Source organism: Lonchura striata, chromosome 11 (assembly GCF_050655825.1).
Source record: "Lonchura striata isolate lonStrDom1 chromosome 11, ASM5065582v1, whole genome shotgun sequence".
In the NCBI taxonomy this organism is placed as follows: domain Eukaryota; kingdom Metazoa; phylum Chordata; class Aves; order Passeriformes; family Estrildidae; genus Lonchura; species Lonchura striata.
The window spans coordinates 20871964-20893334 of record NC_140713.1 but is presented as its reverse complement, the minus strand read 5'-3'; the positions used below and the strand labels follow the sequence as shown (position 1 = coordinate 20893334).

Sequence of the window (21371 nt, the reverse complement as noted above, 5' to 3'; positions counted from 1 at the left end):
GGCATGTACAGTGACGTAAATATGCATGCCTTAACAAGGTGACATAAGTCTGAAATATTTGAGTGGGCAGAGATGCCCTTTGGCTTTTCCAATTCCCCCTTAACACTGCCTATGGACAATTTTTACCCACATTTCAAAATGTTTTACAAAAACACTGAAAACTACAGGTTAGCCTGTAAATCCATGTTAAAAAAATGTGAGGTTCTTTGCTAATCAAAAAGCACATACTTCTTGAAAATTAAAGCATCACTTATCAAGTTACACTCCCCATCATCTTTTCAGGTAAGTATTCAAAACCCACACTACAGAGTGTTTTAATCTCCCAACACTCATTCAGTTCACTGATAATGGCAGGAATACCAGAAGTAAAAATGCTGTATGGTTACCAAAAATGTGTTTAATCTCAATGTCAGCTACTGATGGCTCAGTGACATAAATTTGGACCGATTACTCTGAATTAAATGGAGTAATATCCTTTTATATATGCATTACATATTATTTATATCTTAATGAGAATCAATTGCTCCTCCAATAGATGTCAAGGTAATAAAGCAGGAATAAATATATTCTAAATAATCTTGGCTGACCATAGAATTTATCAAAAACCTTCAATTTCAAGAAGAATGCTGACATATCAGAATATGAAACTGCTAGAAATGTAATAAAAAAAAACTTCCTCTTCTATTTTCTTCTCTTTGCATGCAATGAAAAATTGTAAAATACAGTTAGAGTGCAAATCTTCAGGATAATTCAGTCAGGCAATATTTAGTGATTTTCTGTAATTTACACATTTATTTTTGTTATTTACACCTTTATTTTATGTATATGTGAGCATTATAATACAAGACAGACTTTTTACCTGTATGCTATACAATTAAATTTCAATTCAATATATATTATATGACATTTTAGTACAATGAAAAGATCAAAACCAATTTGCCACCAAAAAGCAGAAGAATGTTTTTACCATAATTAAAAAGACATGAAGGAAATATATTTCTTATCTTTGCCCAGAGAGAATGCTCTAAAACCTCAACAGACTTACTTGAAAAATTTGATTTCAAACTAAAAAAAAATTTTTTTTTAAGGAGACAACTGGTTCATGCAAGAGAACAAAAAACCTCCTTTTCAAATTCTAGCATCAAAGCCCTTTAAAGAATAAATAAAACTGAAGGGTTTTTGTAGGCTTCATGTATACTACGCAATTGTACCAATAATACTGCAAGGTACACATCCACTACATCCTTAAAAAAATTAGGAAGACTGAGTTTATAGGAACTATACAAACTAAGATAATTGTTATTTAAATCAATATAATCAAAACTATTCTAGAGAAAGGAAGTACTTCACTCAAAGAGGCAAAATGGCAACCTGATTCAGTCCCTGGTCTGAAAGAAAGACCAAATGCTGATGCCCTGAATTGAGATCTGTTAATTATTCTACTTTAATGATGTCTGTAGTAAAGACAGTAAGACCACTGCAAATAATTGCAAATGGAAGTGGCTAGAGCCTAACTATTAGTGAGAACAGCATCATGCAGAGCAGGAGGCACAAGTGGACTGCAAATACAGGGTGAGAAAAGAAATGAAGAATGTTGCAAGACACAAAACCAAAATTGGCAAAGGAAAGCCTTGTACAACTCTATGTCAGCATTATGCAAAAAGCATTTTAGAAATAAAATTAGCAAAGTCACTAAGTTCCAAGTGTGGGACCAAGCACTGTCTACACATAGAGTTAATTATTGTAGAGAAGTGATCAAGCAAATTGGCACCTGGCTCTAGGCTAGGAGTCTGAACCCTCTGAACACTCAAGAGCTCAGGCTGTTACTCAAGACCACGTCCCAGGAAAATCAAGACAAAGAAGACAAAGTGCACAGAAAATAGAAAAACAAACCTTTAGAGAATCCCACACTTGTTCTAGCAGTCAGGACTGTGGTAAGAGAAGCTTGGAAGGCCAATGGCCATTTCACCAGCATCTTTAGGTGAAATTCACATTCAGCACAGACTGATGCTTTATCCCAACCACCCCTATCCTGAGGGAGCTTTTGCAGGGACTAATCCTCCCCTGCACCCTTCCGGCCACCCAACCCCAGCAGAACCACAGCACCCTGCAGGAAACGCTGGATCTTTTGCAAAGGAAAACAAAGATCTCACTCTTGCACAGCATCCCTTGGTCCTCCTCCCCATTTTCAGGCTGACACTGAGAAGGCACTTCAGGGAGCATTTCTTTCTTACCAAAGGAACTGTGAGCTCATAGCATGCCAGGATGAAAAAAAAGCCACCAGGCTCTTGTGGGTACTCAGCTGCCCAGCCAACTCTGCAGGCACTAACTCCAGCATTTGGGTTATTGCGAGTAACATTTCTGAAGTTTAAGCAAAGAGCACCAAAGTGTAAAGCAGTGGAGGGAACCACAATTCATTTATGGGGCTGCACACAGACATTTACACTTTATCTGATCTGTGCATGGACAGAACCCAGGCTTTCTGCACTGAAGTCATCACTTCCTGGGAACTGACACCTACAGTTTTTTACTGCAGCTAAGGGCATAGTTCACTGTATTTGTTCAGCTCTAGGGTACAATAAAAAGGAGAAAATAAGACTGAAAATACTTCAGACCAGGCTTTCCTTAGGCATTCTGACCACAAAAGGAAAGTTTTTTTTTACTTTCAGCCTTGCCCTTGCAGTGAGTCCAGTTCTACTCCACTCTTTTGACAGCTACCTTTCCAACTTAAAATTCAACTTGAAATGTTTTGCCTGCTGTTGTCACAAATAGTAAATGAGTCAGGACTGAAGTACAATGAAGATTCTATAATTCTTCACTGTACTTCAATACAATTTTACATATAGACATATGCAAAATAACAGTTTAGCCCCTTATGTGTTCAGTACATGTGGGCCCCAGTTCTGCAAATAGTTTTGTTTTCAAATGCAGTGGCTTTAACAGGGTAGTGGGTGACACACAGTCCAAATGAGCTTCCTGCACAATCAAGACCTCACACTGTTTTTGTATAACCACAACATAGTAGAAAAATACTTGAGAAAACAGGAAAAAGTGGGAGCAAAACTCTTAAAAGGCGCAAGAAGCTTAAAGTACTTAAAACTTATTTATTATTCCAATGAGGAAGAAGAATATCTACTTTAAGAACACTTACTGTTGGCAGTATTTTTTTAAAGATTAACTGATCCTGGAACTGTGTTCTGAAGGATTTTGTATTCTTATTTTTGGGGTGTAAAGGTTCAATCAGAGAGGAAAAGCCACCTGGGATCAGCTGTAGTACAAACTTTACTCATAGGATTAAAGTCTCTTGCTTTAAAAAGACATCTCACAGGAGAAAAACACTGCAAGAGATTAAATGCCTGCATATGCAAAGCTTTGGTCAACATGAGTGAATTTATACCTCTGCTGAAAAAGGAAGTATTTGCTCTGCATCCCAACTACTTCATTTCTTAGTCAGTGAGCAGGAATACAAGTTCATCATAAAAAAGCAGTGAACGATATAAAGGCAAGTTTTTCTTTTTGCTCACAAAAATAGGAAACTGAACACTTGCTTCATGCCAGTGTTCCAGGCCCTGCAATAATTTGTACCCAGGCAAGGAGGAGACTAAATAGGAACCTGCATGTTACTGAGAAACAGAACACCTGAAACTCTGCAAGAAACAGAGCACTCCAAAAATTATGAAGACTTCTGCCATTCCTTGAGCAGTAAATTACCACCACAACATCCCTTGCTACTGGCATATGTGTTATGCAGAAGAATACAAGAACAGGCTTGTTCACATAGCAAACTGTTCCCAGGTTTTTCCTTGCAACAGCGTCCTTCACACGTATGCTTCTAGGGGATTCTGCTATCTGAATGGATGTGGCAATAAATGGGATTTGATGACCCAGATTTTGGCTTTGATTCTTCATGAATTTGTTCTGTGATTCTCTCTATCCCTCGCTTTCTGGTCAGCAGGACAGGGGGTTTTGCAGTGCTTTTTTTTCTAGCTGATATTCATTACTGGGACTCTGGCTTCTCTGCCCCCATTTATTATCAGCCACGAGCACAGAGGAGTGTCCCAGGGCTGCAGGAAGCCAAGCCCATACAGCTGTACAAAACCTTCACATTGCTGATGCAAATCCCACTGCTGCACCTCTGACTTGGGCAGACCTGCAAGGGAAACCTGCCACTCTTCTGGCTTAACCCAGGGTAAGGACAGAGTTGCTGGGAATTGCTAGAAATGCCCTTTTCCTCCTTAAAATATTCCCTACCTCTGCTGGGTTGTGGTCCTTGTATGACCTCTCCACACCGACAGCACTGGCTGGACTGGCACTTAAAACAAAAGGCAGGTTCTCCAAGGAGCTAAAATGAGGTGTTACTAAAAGCCCAGTGGAAACATTTACCGTGGGGACTCCCTGGCACAAACAGCGTGGTCAGGCTCCGAGCTGAACGTGTGACTGTTGTGCTTGTCAAGGCTTCCTGCTCTGTTTGTTTTTCCTTCTGACTACACTCGATTGCCAAGAAATGAATAAAACAACACAAGCAACAAGGATGGAAGTGGTGGCTTTAAGGCTAAAAGAAAGGACTCCACAGGAAAGCAAAGCAGTACTGTTGTGACTAAAATACCAAAGCCTTTTTCCTGGGACTCTTCCTACATTTGGTGCTCAGCAGCTCATGAAATAATACTGTAAGATTTTTTCAATTTCTTTCAAAAGGTTCTTCCAGTTATTTCGCTATCATCCTCCTCATAATTATCCACACATCACAATAATCACACCTTGTGCTTCACAAAGGGAAAGCAGAAGAGCAGGAGCCCAGCTCAAGGAGGCCCTGCTATCCCTGATACTAAAGAGCTCACACTTCATCAAAAGCTAAATTTAGCTGCTATTTCCTGGCCTGAAGAACTCATGGCCTAATGAGCCAGCTTCAGCAACACCTTCTTTCCAACTGGAGGGAAGAAAAAAAAAAAATCTGAGATTTTGATTGCTGCTCATGGAAAGAACAGGGACCCCATCATTTGGCAGGGGGAAAGAAAACACAAGCCCCCAGCGTGTCTAGAAAACTGACACTTCATGATCCCCAAAAACCTGACTACCCATGACTCCCACATGGGACAGTGGGAATTCCCAAATGCCAGGCAGTGAAATGCTCAGATAGCTGTGCTTATTCAACACACTGAGTGGGAAGACCTCCACACGTGAAAATGACTTTTAAATGTGAACTCAGCCTGGATTAAGCTGTCTGCTGCCTGAGAACAGGTCTTCCTCTGAAACCCAGGTGGACACGTCCTGCTACCATGATCCGATTTCCTAAGAGGAGCTGCATCACCTCCGGCACTGCCTGTCAGATTTCATGTGCTAAAATAGGTTGGGATGGGTCAGTGTTGCCATGGGAGGGCTTGGGATGATGTAAGGAAAGGTAATGGCACTCTTCCCTCTCTGACTCATTACTGTGCACTAATAAGCCAGAAATAGAGCCTGGTGACAGCAGACAGAGGGGATGAAATCTTGAACATGGACAGGGGCTCTCCTGTGGCATCTCACACAGAATTGTTTAGGTTAGAAAATACCTCTAAGATCAAATCCAGCACTGCCAAGCTCATCACTAAGCCATGTCCCCAGGTGCCTCATCTACATCTTTTGAATACCTCCAGAGATGGTGACTCAGTCACTTCCCTGGACAGCCTGAGAACACTTTTGGTGAAGAATTTTTTCCTTATAGCCAATCCAAACCTCCACAGCCTTTCCCTCACCCACTAAGCAGGTCACCTTGTCACAGGAGGAGGGCAGGTTGGTCAAGCAGGACCAGCCTTTCATAAATCCATGCTGCTTTCAATGAAGCAGAAATCGGAATCTTAAATTCTTCTTAAAAATGAAAAATTGGGAAAGCCTGTGATTCAAAGTACTAAACTGCTTCATTTTATGTCATTAATATCCCATGGTATTAAAGAATTTACAATGCAGCACGTGCAAAAACATAGATCAAAATATAAAATTGGTAATTATCAGAAATATTAAATAAGCTTGGGATAGTCAGCACAGTTCATTTAGACATTTTTATATATATACACACACACACTTTATTTAAGGCTTGGGGAAAAAAAAATAAAAATACAGATTTCACCAAAAGTGCACTTCAGAAGAAACGGTACTGGGGAACATGTTTTGGACTAGTTTGACTTGTTCCACTATCATACACTTCCTGATACTAGAGCTGGGCATTACATCAGAGCATGCTGCTGCTCAGATTAGCAGAGCAGAATGATTTCATAAAAAACTGGAAGTCACAATTTCCCAGAGATGTACTGAAGTCTCTCACAAATCTGGAAATAACTGAGCTATGCAAGGGCTACTTTCTCAGCTCCTCAGTTGAAGTGTCTTTTGGATACCTCTACTCTTTGTTACATCTACTAGAAAATTTCTGCTGAACTCAACTGCTTCATAAATCCAGCTTTTTCAACTTGATTTCTTTAGCAGACTAAACATAACTTTGAGAACTGTTTTGGATTTGTGAATACACATTACAACTGTATAAGGGAAATCTAATTTTATACTCCCTCCAATCTGACCACATCTGATGAATCAAGATACTACCAAGGACCAAGTCATATTAAAAACATTTTTTAAAGTTTGTATTTCAAATTATGTTGAAATTCCCATAGTCATAATGTAATCTGATCCAGGGTGCTCAGCCAGACAGCAATAAACAGAAGTCCAGCTCAGCCCACTTCTCTATGAGTTCCTATGAGGTTACATAAAGGCACCAATCTTTTTGAAGAAAATACCTAAGTATCCATGCTAACATGATGCTGTTTCACAAATATAATTATTAATGTGTTTGGTTTGTTGGGGTTTTTTTTGTTTGGTTGGTTGGTTGGTTTTGGGGGTTTTTTTGTTTGTTTTTTTTAAAAGACAAATGTCAGGCTGCTCCAGATTACAGCCTGCCTATCCTACCAATTTCCTTTCCACTCAGCAAGAAGCTGTGGGTTCAAGTTTTATCTTGTATAGACCCAAAAACGCAGCTGCCATAAACTACAGTGTAAAGACTTGGAAACATAATTTGGAAAGGCAGGTGTAACTGTTTCATCTGTTGAAACTGATATAAACTTGAAACTACCTTCCCCTTATAGTCCTGCCTGGATGAAATACACATACACCATAGTTATGGCTGTATAATCAACTGAAAAAGTAAAACCCCAAAGGTAACAGAAAAACTATCTTCAAACCAACATTGAGAAACAATACTTCAGAGAACCAGTATATATAGACATCTATACAAATATACTGAAATATTTCAGTGAAGATTGAGTATTTTTTTAAAATAGGTATCTGTCAGTTCCAGTGCAAGTTCTGGGTTTCTTATATGAATTAAAGGATGAAGTTTAACTTTTTTCACACAGAAATAGGACTCTATGCAAAAATACAATAATTCCGGGCCCATATCGATGTGCTTTACACAGAGCACTACTCTGCTGCACAAATTCAGCAAGAAGTTTTAATCACTGTGGCCCAAAATTTCCATTCTGACTGCTGAACACCACAAAGAGCTTCACAGCTATCACCCTGAGCAAATTTTCTCGTGGTTAGATAATTTCACAGCACCAAGTTCTCTGCCTTTTCTGAGTCTGCCTAATTACAATTTCATGCATAGGAAGCAGAAAGTTGAAGGAGATTCACAGTAAGAGAAAAAGAAATTTGTACTTTTATGTTTACTGTACCTGCAGTAGGACTGTACCCCCCGGGATTGTGAGCTGTAAACAGTACTTAGGGGCATTCTCCCAGGAGAGCAGTTGAACATCTTCAATAGCACTGTAGGAAATGGAGTTTTCCATGTACCCAGTTGGCTGCAAGAAAACAAAGGAGAAGGGAAAAAAAAATGTTTACTTAGCCATCCTAAGTTTCACAATTTCCAAGTAAGAACGGCACTGTGAAAATTACTCTTGGTGTTGAAAATATCTGCAAAATCTAACTGAAAAGCAAACTTCCTACCCAGGTCACTCAAGAGAGAGACCCATCCAGCCACCTTCCTTCAACTCGTTCAAGTGTTAAGATCACTCACATGAAAACAAAACCAGGCCAGTCTATGCCTGAAATACACAAATGTCAACCTGTCCTGGACCCAAAAATCAATGGAACCTAATTCCAGGTTGAACTGAGCTATGAAGGGTTCTGTCCATGCACATGGTCTCAATACATGAAGAAGCACCTCAACCACACAGACAGATCAGCACTGTCCTATAACAAAGCTGCTTTATTCTACACATTCCCCAGCTGCAATTTTCATCAACCACATCACCAAGATCCAGATCCCTTCACTTGACAGTGGTTCTTGGGGCTACGAAGATACAGCCCTCAAGTTTCAGACTCAAGCAAAAGCAAAGCATCCATTATACTTGTCTTGGCCTACAGGTAAGTACTGGTTTCCTGAAGAGTGTTGGCGTCTGGTTTAAAATTAAAGTCACCATTAAGGCACAAATAAATAACTGCATTTTGCAATTAAATGTACAATACAAACTGATAGTTGCAGGAAAACAAACTTAAACATCAAATTCCTTGTTAGTATCTCTGTAATTCTTAGGCATTACAGAACTACAATTACCTTTGAGATAAGCTGAAATATAAATATATCTATGCAAGCATACATGAAATTATGTCTTTAAGTAAATACACAGTGCTATAGCTGTGTATCTATTGAGTATGCATACATACTCTGTACTTTATGCAAGTAATTTTTAAAGTAATTGAATATTCAACAGAGGTCCTCCAAAGACATCATTTACTTTGCTGTGCTACAGCATAAGTGAACTGATCAGAACTGCTGTGGCAGAGAAACTATTTTCATACAAAAATAACTAGTCCCACCTCATGGATAAACCATAGACTTGATCATGTCTTTCAAGAGAATAGAACTCATTACATTTATGAATTATTTTCTCACTATTACTGATTTACATATAACTTCAACTTCTCAAACTCACTCCCACTGTACCCAATACAAGTTATTTTTAACTGACGGTCTTGAAATAAGGAAGGCAAGGGAGAAACCACATCTATTTCAGGGTCAAACAAGGCCAACTCCTAAAATCACAACACAGGATTCCTGGGGGCGAGTGTGAAATAAGCAAATTGCATTTGGAATGTCTCTACTTCTAATTGGTACAACTTTCTTCCATAAGTTAAGTAGGTGGTGCATCATCTGGAAACCGTACTTTGGAGTTCTACACTTCATACATGTTTCTAAGCCCATGAACGTCATCCACCAAAAATGCAGTGACAGCCCTGTCACCCACCTTTGCTGCTACAAGAATTCAGCTGTCTTTTCAGCAAGAAAAACCCAGCCAGCCACAGAACTCAACCTCAATATCTTTCTCCCCAATGGTTGTTGCAGCAGCGCTCATTTTGCACCAGCCCTGGGTGAAAACAATTTTCACTGTGTCTTTAACGAAAACCTTGTTATGCAGGAAGTATGATAAACTTCTGCTTATTCATTTACCCACAATATTGTTCTACACTAGTGACTGGAATCCCAGTGGCTTAATACTGATACTGTACGTCATGCGTTGCCTACTGGAGAGTAATTATCTCGTTCTCACAGGAAGCCAAAGGCCCAAGATCCTTTGGTAATCAGCATTACAACACTCAGGGAAAAATATCAAAACAGCCAACATAAAATCTAGTATACTCAGGGGACAAAGTTATCAAAAACATGCTCTGAAAGACTGGAGAAAAGAGAAATCCAGAACCAGTTAATGCAAATATAAAATGAAATTAATCAAAGCAATTTAAATTTCTCTTTTAAGGAGGTGTTGACTGCCCTTAATACCCTCCATTAACTTCAAAGAGGATTTGAGGAATTCTCACAGAAACTATTTCCAAGAGAAGCTTCTCCTATACCTTAAATCATCCATTTAAACAGCAATAAAGACAGCTGAGCCAGCTGAAGCACATCTATACACAAGGATTTCATCTCAGGCATACACCTCTTCTCACAGGATGGTCCTTTTCCTTAAGGAGAATGGAGGAGCAGAGCTCTGCAGTTTGCCAAGGATGGGAAGACTACCTAAACCATAATATGGAATTATGCAGATGGTCAAAGCCAGTGAGGTACTTTATGTAGCATTCATATGATCCCATGTCCACACCTTCTATCTAGCCATACTACACACATACAGTTGTTTGCTATCTTACTCAAAGAATGAGTAGCCTAAATCTACTTCAATCCCTGTAAGCATCATCTTATGCATTTCTTCTGCTTTCACTAAAACACAGTCTTTTAAGTGAAATATTTTCAGTTCTCAAAGCACAAGTTATGGGCAACTTCACCTCTGTTTCACAATGGAAAGAATCTAAAGCACAGTAATTATCACTGTATAGAGCCCCTTAAAATTTTGCTGTCCAACATTGAGGACCATGCTCCCACATCAGGGCTGGGCAGAAATGCCCTGAAGAAGCACCAAAACAGAACTGTCATCAGACCTGAGCTCACAGAGCACCCACAAGGGAAGGTCAGTCCCACACAAAGGTGTCCTTTCCTTAATCTCTCCACACACACAGATACAAGGACAGAGGTGTGTTCCTCAGCAGTGTTTTCTCAAGACCAAGCACAGTTCAGCCATTTATCAGGAAATGGCCTGAGGTAAAACCACAGTCTGAGTCACTGGTTTCTCTTAAAACATAGGTTATTCTGACATTCAGGTATGTGAACGTCAATCACAGTGAATCACTGTGGTTGATAAATAAGCAGTGCAAGTGCTGCACATTCTCATGTTGCAGCTGGTCTTGCTTGCATCCACCCCCCAGAAGCTGCATCCTCACCCCCAGGTCTCTCCATGGGTAAGTCAAATCAGAGTAACACTCAAGGCCAGAAATGTGGATTCAGAGGTTTGAAAATTCCAATAATGAGATAGCTCCTCTGTGGGTCACCACGAAGTATCTGGCATGAATACTAGTCTTAAGCAGCATTCCCACCTCCATCCACCCACTTTGTCTCTGCCCGTACAAATATTTGTCTGGCTGTGGCGTCAGGCAGATCAGGGAACCCATCCAGCTTTTGCCAGATTACTTTTGAGCTCCTTCAGCCCCATTTCTAACATGAAACAGAAAATATTATGTTAACATAACTCAGGGGCACAACATCATTTGGAAGGGAGAGCTGAGGACCTGAATACTTCAGTTTAATTATTGGTATCAGACAGTCTAAAGCCACAGCATCTTGAGCAGCAGTATGTCAAGTTCAGTTGAAAATGCCTTTATTTAAGAAAATAGTAATTCTTATTTTTAGAGTTGTCATTTTTGAAAGGAGATTTATATTTCCTGGCAAAGTCTGAAATCTGTGAAACGAAGCAAGATAATGAACTTCTCTACCTCACTCTACAAAATTAATCCTGACTTAAGAAAGTTTGGCCAGAGAAGCTACATATGTCAGCTTATAGATTTACAGTTACAGGTTGAACTTCTGGCTGTTTGCTGTTGAATATGTTCTGAAAAAATGTAAGAGAATCGTAAATGAAAATGCCATTTTTTACAACAAATAAAAACCCAATAAGGAAACATTTTTCTCTTCCCAGTAGCCTTTAGCCCCCTAACAAAACATGCAACTTGTCCACTGGGAAATCAGGCATGTTTTAACTTAGTCTTTTTTCAGTTCCACAAAGATTTATTAATCATACAGCTCTGAAACTTTGCACCAGAACAGGCACACACCAAAACCTACTACAAATCAAATCTTAGGGGAATCCAGTGCTCCCAAAACTGGAAGAACATGTAGGTTCCTGCATAAGCCTGGTTTTCTCTTGTGTTTCTGGGAAAAGTCAGCAGCAGCAAACTGCTCAATAATGCAAAAATCTGCCCACTTGTTTCCATGGGAAATTCTAAAAGGGAAAGAATAAACATGACGTCCATTGTTAATATGAGGCTTGTATGCACTTAGTCATATAATGCACTAAATCTTCAGCTGCATATTTTCTAAAGAAAGCACCTAGAAAAGATGAATTCTACAAATAGAGATGGTTATTTGCATTAAAACATACTTAGACTGACAGCTCCCACCAACACAACAACAATGGAGAATGATTTTCCCAATTAAATACTCCAGATGGTCGGGGGAAATGGAGCTATTCCAGACCCTCTCTTCTGCTGTCAGGTGCTTACTTCTCTCTTGGCTGCTCTTAAGAATGAGCCATGCTCCTGCTGTAGCCCAGGTGCTGAGCATGCTGTGTCACATATAAGTTTTCCATACCCAAATAAGATTTAGCCCTGATAAATAACACATCGGAAGAGCTGATTGCTCTCAAAACTTTGATGGGGGTGGAGACTATTCAGTTGATACTGAAGGGTAATGGACTCTGAAACTACTGAAAACAATGGCTGATTTAAAATAAATCTCTGTTAGAAGACATCCATGGCTCCAGAGAACGTCCCTGCAACAACAGATATTTCAGATAAGGGCAATTAACATATTTGCCCATTAACTACAGAACCTATCAGAAGACATTTATCAAGTTCAGCAATTACCAGTACTATACCACAATATGCAGTACAGTACAATTTGTCTTTTTCTTGACATGGAAGAATTTACTGCCACGCTCACTTGTCATGATGACTTGAGAGAGTCAATGTTAATCTCATGGAAATTAACCTGAGAACAAAACAGACAAAAGGACTGACAGCAAGAAGACACCCAACTCTGCCCCAAAACTACACAAAGGTATTTCTGAGCTTTCTTGGAACAACATTCTCATCTAATCCATCGGACTTCCAGGTCTCCCAGCCTTCCCATCATAACCATTCTCTCTCCCCACTCCTCCAGGTAAGTAGGTGGTTTTATGTGTTGGACCACAAGAAAAGATTCCACCTGCTCTGAATAGTGAAATGGGTGCTCAGTCTAAGGATGGGGCAAATCTAAATTTATTTCTGCTTGGAGCTGCACTATCTCTAAGCATCTCCAAATTGGGTATTGATGCTTGGCGGGGTTTTGATTGGTTGGATTTGAATTTTTTTTTTTATTTTTTTTTTTTAATGGGGACATTGTGACCCAAATCTTCAGTAAGGTTCCATGTCAGTCAAAGTCAAGGGTGTAAAAATTCAGTCTTGACTGTAGGAAAAGGAGGGAAGGGGTTTTCTAGCACAATTCTCTGTCTGGGTGACTGTGTGTATAAACACCCATGCACGTCTGTGTGTGTATGAATGTACACACACACCTGCCTGCCTTTATAGCTACACAGTGAAAAAAGATTGCAGGAATAAATCCCACATTCTCTACACAAAAATACAGCAGCAACTGTCATATGCTCAGTGCAAATTAGCTCAGGTATAGTGACAAGATTTAATTGAGGAAGACCAGGTCCTCCACAAAGCTGGTCATCCAAAATAAATCAGTGGAGCGTCACTGATTTATACCAGCTGGGAATCTTTACTCAGAAATCCAACAGAAGTTCAACCAAATCTAGCTCAGCAGCAAAAATGTGCATAAATCTCTTCCTTCCTCTAAATATTTAAAACAACCAAGACTGGAGGCTGTTGCATTAATTAACCTTACAAAACTGATAAAAATATAAGAGCTGCCAGTAAGAAACAGCTTACCCCACACTGTGCAGAAAAAAAAACTTCCTGCAATCTGCAGTAGGGCTGAAATATCAGTTCTATGGAGCTTTAGCAAAGGGACAGGGCAAAACTGTCCATCAAAGAGCTGACAAGAAAAAACTGCTCTCAATATTAGGACACATGAGCTTAAAATATGTAAAACCTGTGCAGCAGACACCAGCAGTGGGAAGAACTTCAAATTAATTCAGATCTGAAGCAAGTTAAAAGCACAGAAGTTCATTATTAAGAAAAAGGGAAAATAAGGTCATGTAATGGAATAAGTAACATGACAGGAGAGTCAAATAAGAAGGAGAAATGTATTATTTAACTGAAATTAATATAATTTTTTTTTTAACAAGGACATTCTTCTATTTTATTGTCAAACCCAGGTGAAGGAACACTTCTGAGCATGTCACTTATTTGAATTTCTGAGAGTAAAATAAGACATATCTTGAAGATTTCCCAAAGAGGCCCATTATCAATATAACCTTGTCTAAGCAGCCTGTAGGAAATCAACCCTTTCTCTCTGGCCAGCTTAACATGACAAAGGGAATTCCTTCCCAGACTGCCAGTAGCACTGAAAGTTAAACTGGTTGCCATGCTGATGTCCAAAAAGCTCTAAGGTCAAGCCTATCTAAGAAACTTTGTCTCCTGCTTTCAGACCTCAGCTAATAGGGATGAGGACATGCTGCCAGGTGACCACAGCTTACCACTGTGCCAAATCACTGCCAGAGGGCAGTGGTCCCAGGCCAGAAATCAGGAGTGGAAAGGGAAGAGTTGTGCCAGACACAGTGAGACTTTCACAGACACTGGCCTGACTGCCCTGCCAGGTGGAGCATCTCTGCTTGGAGCAGCAACTCTCCAAGTGTGCACTGAAGACTTCAACACCTCCCAAGGAATGTGAAGAACTCAGAGCAGAATTACTATCCCCCACTTTCCAGGCAAGAAAAAGAAAATCTCAGTTAAGGCTGTAGCTGCACCATGCTCTTGATCGCACCTGAGGGAACATAAGAAGCCTGAGAGATGTGGGAGAAGAACTCAGACTTCCTGACTCCAACTATGTGAATCAGCTTCAAAAACATCCTTCTCCTCCTCCAAAACTGGGTCACCAATTCACAAGAATGACCACTCCTTAGAAGGGTTCATGTTCTCCACATTTTTGCATTTATCACTGCAGTCTATGAAACTCTCCTTTGGGAAGAAATACTCCACAGCCATGACAAGATGGGTGTGTTATTTATCCAACTTCCTTGAAATTACTTCTGCAAAGAAGGGGCACCACCAGCCAAAATACAGCAGGTACTCACAGGAGCAGCAGCAAGAGAACCAGGGACTTCTTGCAGAAAGACTACACACACACCTACTTCTGTAAGAGCCAGTTGTTAGAGGAATATTGAAAAATCCCTAACTTTTGCCCAGAATATGATATACCTACAGAGTGCTAAATAGATCTTAGGTCACTATAGCAACGACAATTTAACAGAAAACAAAACCACATCCTTGTTCAAGGCTGCTCTCTATTATCAATTCTCTTTCAACAAATCAGCTGTGTCACACTCCATGAAATGCATCAAGTGCTGCTAAATGAGAGAGGATTCTGTGTAAGGATTTCAGACCAAGCAGACACAATGTCTGCTAGATTAAAATTCCACCCTTTAATGACTGCTTTAACCGGGGGCAGCCCTGAGAGCTGGGAATAAAAGGTCATCAGCTGGTTTCAAATACAAAGTGGCACCTGGATAATCAGTCTATTGAAAAATTGGAAGCTGGTGTGTCATGTAAACAGGAGACCTCTGTGCAGCTGGGTTTTTCAGAACTGGTTTAGGTACTGGCAAGAGCATGTTCTTAATGCAGATCATCCTTGCACTTGCAGTGGTTTTTACTTCTGGTTTACAGATCCCCAAAGGCCTGCTGTTCACTATCTCTGTTAGGTCAACAAAAGGTGAGGAAGGAAACCACATTTTTTATCAGTAGGGTCACATCTGCTGTGCAAGGATCCGCTCCTCCCATGGAAAATTGTAAGGGTTTACACACCAAAAAGGCTGAAGGCAGCTGTGAGGGAAGCAACACATTCACCTCTTTCACCTGGGAATATGAAGTCAAACCTGAAAGGCCATCCAAGTATAAATTACTGAATTTGTAAGAAGCTGAGCTATCCAGGATCTCAGGTCCCATTAGAAATACAGAATCTGAATCATGGACTCTGCAATATTGACAGTTCTCACCACCTCCTCAATGCTCATACCAGCTCATTTTTTACTACACTTTATTTACAAGAAATTAAATTGTTGCAAAATTACACATAGCATAAATAAAATATACATTAAGATCTGTTTTTCAAAGCATTCTCCAACATTACTGATCATGCCCATGCCTTCTACCTGTAGAACAGTGGATCCCTTAGACATTGTAATAATCAAACAATTTCCAAAAACAAATTTTTCCTTTTCTTTTTAATGCACCCATAACCTTGCAGTTCCCAGGAAACCATATCCAATCTCAATTTGATGAACAAGTACAGAACAGGGAGTGAAGTAACCCAACTAAGCTTCTGAATTCCCCATAGAGAATGCTCTTATCTTGTAGATTTTAGAGAAAATATGAACAGGTCTTGAGTTCCCAGAAAAAATACTAACACAGCTCTGTGCTGTAAGAGAGAAGAGAAAGGACATGCAGCAGGGACTTCAAGAAAGCCATAGATACCCTGCTAATGACAGTCTCACTAAACTCACACTGTTATTAGGGAAAAAAAACAACAGGCACCTCCTGGAGATGAGTCAGAGCCATTTGGAATCACCTTCTGCTACAGGAGGAGGTGGCAAAATGTGCTTAAAGTGACAGTGCTTTGTCTGACCTGTCTTACCTCCTACAGTAACTTGGACAGGTCTACTTAATTTTACGTGAGATTCATCTCTCATGTCTGCAGCAGTGATTTCCCCCTGATTCTGTGTCTCTCAGCACTACAGAATGACACGAATGGAAAATGCCCTTTCCTTCCCTCCAGCAGGAACTCTCCTGCAAAGCCTGGAACCACCCGGTACCTCCTCCACTGCTGGTGTCCCCCATTGTTTAACATCTGACTGGCTGTTTGTACTGGGAGGGAGTGCTGCTATTTAAATAGAGCTGACTGAAGTATGTGCAATACCTCTGAGGAAGGCAGACAGTGAGGGAATGGAGAAGGAGAGGGCAACTGCAGTGAAATACCAGAGTAAATATTGGAGAAAAGTGTCAGCTGACTGGGAAATGCATAATGGAGAGGACACAGAACACCAACTAAAACTGAAATTACCTTTTAAAGTTCTCTTACTGCGCAAACAGATACAATGCAAAGGATACTATGCAAAGCAAAGTGGTATTTCGGTTTAAGAAAGAAAGTAATTAAATATTTAGCTAAAATCACAAAGGCTTTGTGCTCATAGAGAATGAAGTGGTACGAACCTGGCATACCCAACTAGCAAACTTTTTGTTTCAATACAACATTTAATAGTCTAGCAAGCTACTTTTTCAAGAAAGGCGTACTTATCATCATCTCCACAGACACACTTTGAAAAGCAGAACAGAGAACAGCCCTACAATTAGGCACTATGAAACTGGCAAACCCTTTCATCTGGGTGGCTCCTGAAAGGCTGGAGAAGAATTCCAAGGAATTGCACTAGTTCCCCCAGGGATCCCTGTGCACACACAGCTTTGAAGAGATGCCTCCCAGCCAAGCCCTGTTTATCAGGAGCTCATGCATCACGCACTGCTCCTCTGTCTCACAGTGTGTTTTGGAGAACTAAGCCACCTTAGTCCTCCAGCAGCATTTTCTGTTCCAACAGGATGATTCAGCCCTCAACAAGACACACTCATTTGTTTTCTCTGCATGCTGTGACACTCGTGGGCAACAAAATAAATGTACCTGCCCTCCTTGCTACTGCTTGAGACGAGCCAGGGGCTCCCACAACACAACAGACCATGTAGATGCATCTCTGGGTGATGCTATTTTGGAAAAACCCAGTTACAGCCAGCAGCTAGTGATGCACATCTGAAGGTGAAAAGAAATACAAGTGTTTCCCAGGCTGCAGGAAAAATCAGCTTTCTGGATTTCTTACACCTGTCTACTTGACCTGACTTATATTCCCAGACCATAAAGAAGCCACAATGCTGTTGGGAAAAATTGTGTAGCACACAATCAATCAACAGAGATGACTTATACACTTGAGTTACACATTCAGTGAAAAAACACCCTCCCAAAACAGCATCTTTGCATACTACATTAGGGTGAGTTTCCCCCACTCCCCCTTTCCAGTTTCACATCAAAAATCTGTTTTTAAATAACTCCAGCCTTTAAGACAAGCTGAACTTTCAGGCTGTGTCAGCACAATGGCTGCAAGTTTCACTCCCACCTTTGGCAACTATGTTTTGGTTTTTAAGTTCAATTACATTGGGCTTGAAAACCAAAGGTCTGTGCATAATTCTGCAGCAACATCTTTGTCTTCTATCAGAATTACTGCATTAATTTGTTTACTATCTCTAAAGGAAATACCTCATTTCTATAAAACTTTCAATATTGCAAACACAAGTTTGTAAGACTGAGTTTTCCAGTCAGGGAAGAAAGTGCACTTGTTCACAGCTTTGACCTCAATGAACAGTTACTACTATTAGCCTAGGAAATTTCCACCAAGGAAATCTGAATGTCATTAGTGAACTGCTTGCCCAAAATTAAACTGGCCACTGATTTTCCAACAGACAGCTAACAGAAAGCCAACACTCCTGAAGTACATTAGCATTTCTTGGTAAATCTGAATTCAACCCCTCACAGTCTTACAGCCACCAGTGAGTGTTATGATGTGGCCTCTAAACACTGATGAAAACATGAGTTGCTTCCCCTTGGTGACAGTTTGGTTTCAACAGAATACAAAAGCTTCCAAACTAGATGTATGTCTGAACTCTACACCTGAACACACATCCTGCATTTTGCCAACTACTGCTTACATCAGCTTTACTCAAAGCAGGAATGGAAAAAAGGCGTAAGCGTTCCTGCCCTCCTCTATGTAATTAAAATCCACAAATGCCACCATGTCACTGTATGACACCATTGCTGCACAGCTCACAACCTCAACAGTGACCTAGGAATTGCCTTGGCTACATGTTCCTACAGCACTAACAGACTCTCATGGCAGTATTATGTTGAAAAATGTGGCTTACCCACAAATCAGCCTGAGCAGAACAAGTATGAAGGGCTGAAAATCAAGAATAACTAACATAATTTTCCTTCTTACATCTTTCCAGATACCTTTTAACGAAGAATGCTTTATATAGAGATTTATTTATTAATTTCCCCAGAGACAAAGAAACAGGTCAAATAAATATAAAGCATCCTAAAATAAGGCACAGCATCCATGTTTAACCTCTGAAAAAGGCCCAAATGCTCAGCAAGCTTCAGCTAGATGTTATCAAGTCATTTCAGGGAAGTATTATTATTGGAAAGGAAATACAAAGCTTGCAAAATAAAGTAACTTCTCTCTTTTTCTCTTTCCTGCATCCTAGTGAAAAAGACCTTTTTGCTTTCTGTTTCTGAAAAATATATAATTTTAAAATATAGATCTTTGAATATCAAATCAGATTCTGTTCTTGTTTCCTTGCAACAAATTACCAGGTCTTACTGGAAATTATTAAAACAGAAACCAAAACCAAGTTCAACACTGCAAATAGCATAGCAGATGATTTCCAAATAGTCTAACATTTTCAAGATTTTGGATCCCTACATTCCACTTAAAAGTTGAGACAACAACTGAGGAAAAATGCTTCTCTGCTTCAGATTTAAGTTTTTAAGTTCAGAACCTTAACCTCAAATCTTGCTCTTTGGAAAGCAAAAAACAAAAAACAAAAACAAAAACCCTTAAAAACAAACAAACAAACAAAAAAAAAAAACAAAAAAAAAAAAAGACAAAGAAAAACCAAACCAAAAAAAGTTCCCAAAAAATTTTAAAAAAAAGTAAAAAAGTACTCAGATCTGAAGTACCGATAGAAAGTTTCAGTTTGACCCACATCCTAACACCTCTGCAGTCAATCCTAACCATTTTCTGCCAGCACCACTCTCGAAGCACAGATCAAAGGTTTTACTGCACATTTGGAGCCATTCCTGTGATGCAAGGATTAGGCATGAAAAAGAAGCATCTTATTTTCAAAGTGCAACTGCCTGTGAGTGTATCTAGTGCATATCAGAGCATTATGAACTCAGCCACAAACCCCAGTGCCAGACAAACCACACCTCTGAAATTCTTGTCTTGTCTCCCATATTCTTTATCTCATCTAAGCTCACTGTCTCTACATGCCTGCTCACCAGGAAGATATACCTAGTCGTCAGCCTCCCTATTATTTTTATTAATATTTTAATAAAATCGTTTCCATTTCTTTCCAGTATAATGTTCATTTGTGAGGTTGTGACACAGAGCTGGAAACTAGCTGCTGCTGAATTCTAACAGCACTTTTAAAAACACTGCTCTCATGTCTAACCCTGGTAGTAATCTAGCACTAGATTAAGTATATTATTGTCTCTAGAAATATTACATCCAGCTCCAAGTATACAGCTGCAGATGCACACAAGAGTCAACAACATTGCAGAGAGAAAACCGTGTTCAGGATGAATACAAGTCCTGGTACTTTCAAGAACAAAGGCTTCATCGTGAAGACTCAAAATTGGTTATTTCAGTAGCTGCATTAGGTTTTACTCACGTGAAGAAAAAGAAACATAACTCTGTCCTTCAGTAACTACGAGCACTTTGGGCAAGCCATTAGGAAAACTGTTGGTACACTCAATTTAGAAGCCCAGGTACTGCAGACACATTTCGAGACAAGCAACCAGTGGCTGTAACAACCTTTATCACAGGAGTAAAGAACTGAGACTCAACCCCTAAACTTGTCATTTGTTCCCTCACACATTCATGAGCAGAATGAAAAGCTTGTGATCTGCAAATTACAAATCAATGCCAAACTTGCTGGATGAGGTTTTGAAGACGTCAGACTAGACAATCACAATGTTTCTTCTCAGGCGTTAAAAAGTACGGTCCCTGACTAATGCTGCACCTATTCAGTTCTCCTAGCAGGAAAAAATCATCCTAGAACAAAGAAGAATGGCAACTGTATTGTCCTTGCTGAGAATGAAGTGGCACAGGCTTGCAACACTGCCACGACAAATAAACAGAGCTATTGACAAGGCACGTTGTGAGAACTATCCATCAACATTAACAAAAGCATAAATAGCCATGAGAGACCATTAAAATGTTGGATCAGAAGAGATGAAGATGACACTTTTGGTGCCAAAAAAATGTTTAAGGCATATACATAGGTGCAAAAATTCATCCATTTCACTAGCAGGATGAATGCAACCCTTGATCCTATTGGTCCTCTTTCCAGCATTCAAATCTGCTCTGATAATCTACAGTTCACAGGTGCTGAAGGTTTTGGGAAAAAAAGAAAACCCACGGTGACCAAAGCTTTATGGAATTTACTTGTCTCCCTAATAATCCACATCACACAATTGCTCTCCACAACATCTAATTAAAATGCTTTCAAAAATGACAGTTCTACAGGAAGCTTGGATGCAAGTTATCAGACCCAGAAATTACTCCAAACCTGTCAGACACAGATGATCAGCAGCTTCTCTGCCATTATACTTGAAGTTTGGACTCCTTGAAATCTCAGTCATTTCATGAACCATTTTACTCAATTAATGACATTCATTAGTATGGATTGACATTATATGCAGACAGAACTCAGTAGCTAAACCATGTGTATGTCTTTTAAGAAGGCTGAGACTGAACCAGGCT

At 39.8% G+C, this 21371-nt stretch overlaps 1 protein-coding gene across 1 annotated transcript in view; it reads right to left on the bottom strand.

Moving 5' to 3' along the window:
- Positions 1-21371, bottom strand: part of CMIP (c-Maf inducing protein) — a 129585-nt gene that overhangs the window by 52662 nt on the left and 55552 nt on the right. The window contains exon 2 of the mRNA XM_021541224.4: positions 7698-7823. Coding sequence (XP_021396899.1) covers positions 7698-7823 — 126 coding nt within the window. The remainder of the gene's footprint in view (positions 1-7697; positions 7824-21371) is intronic.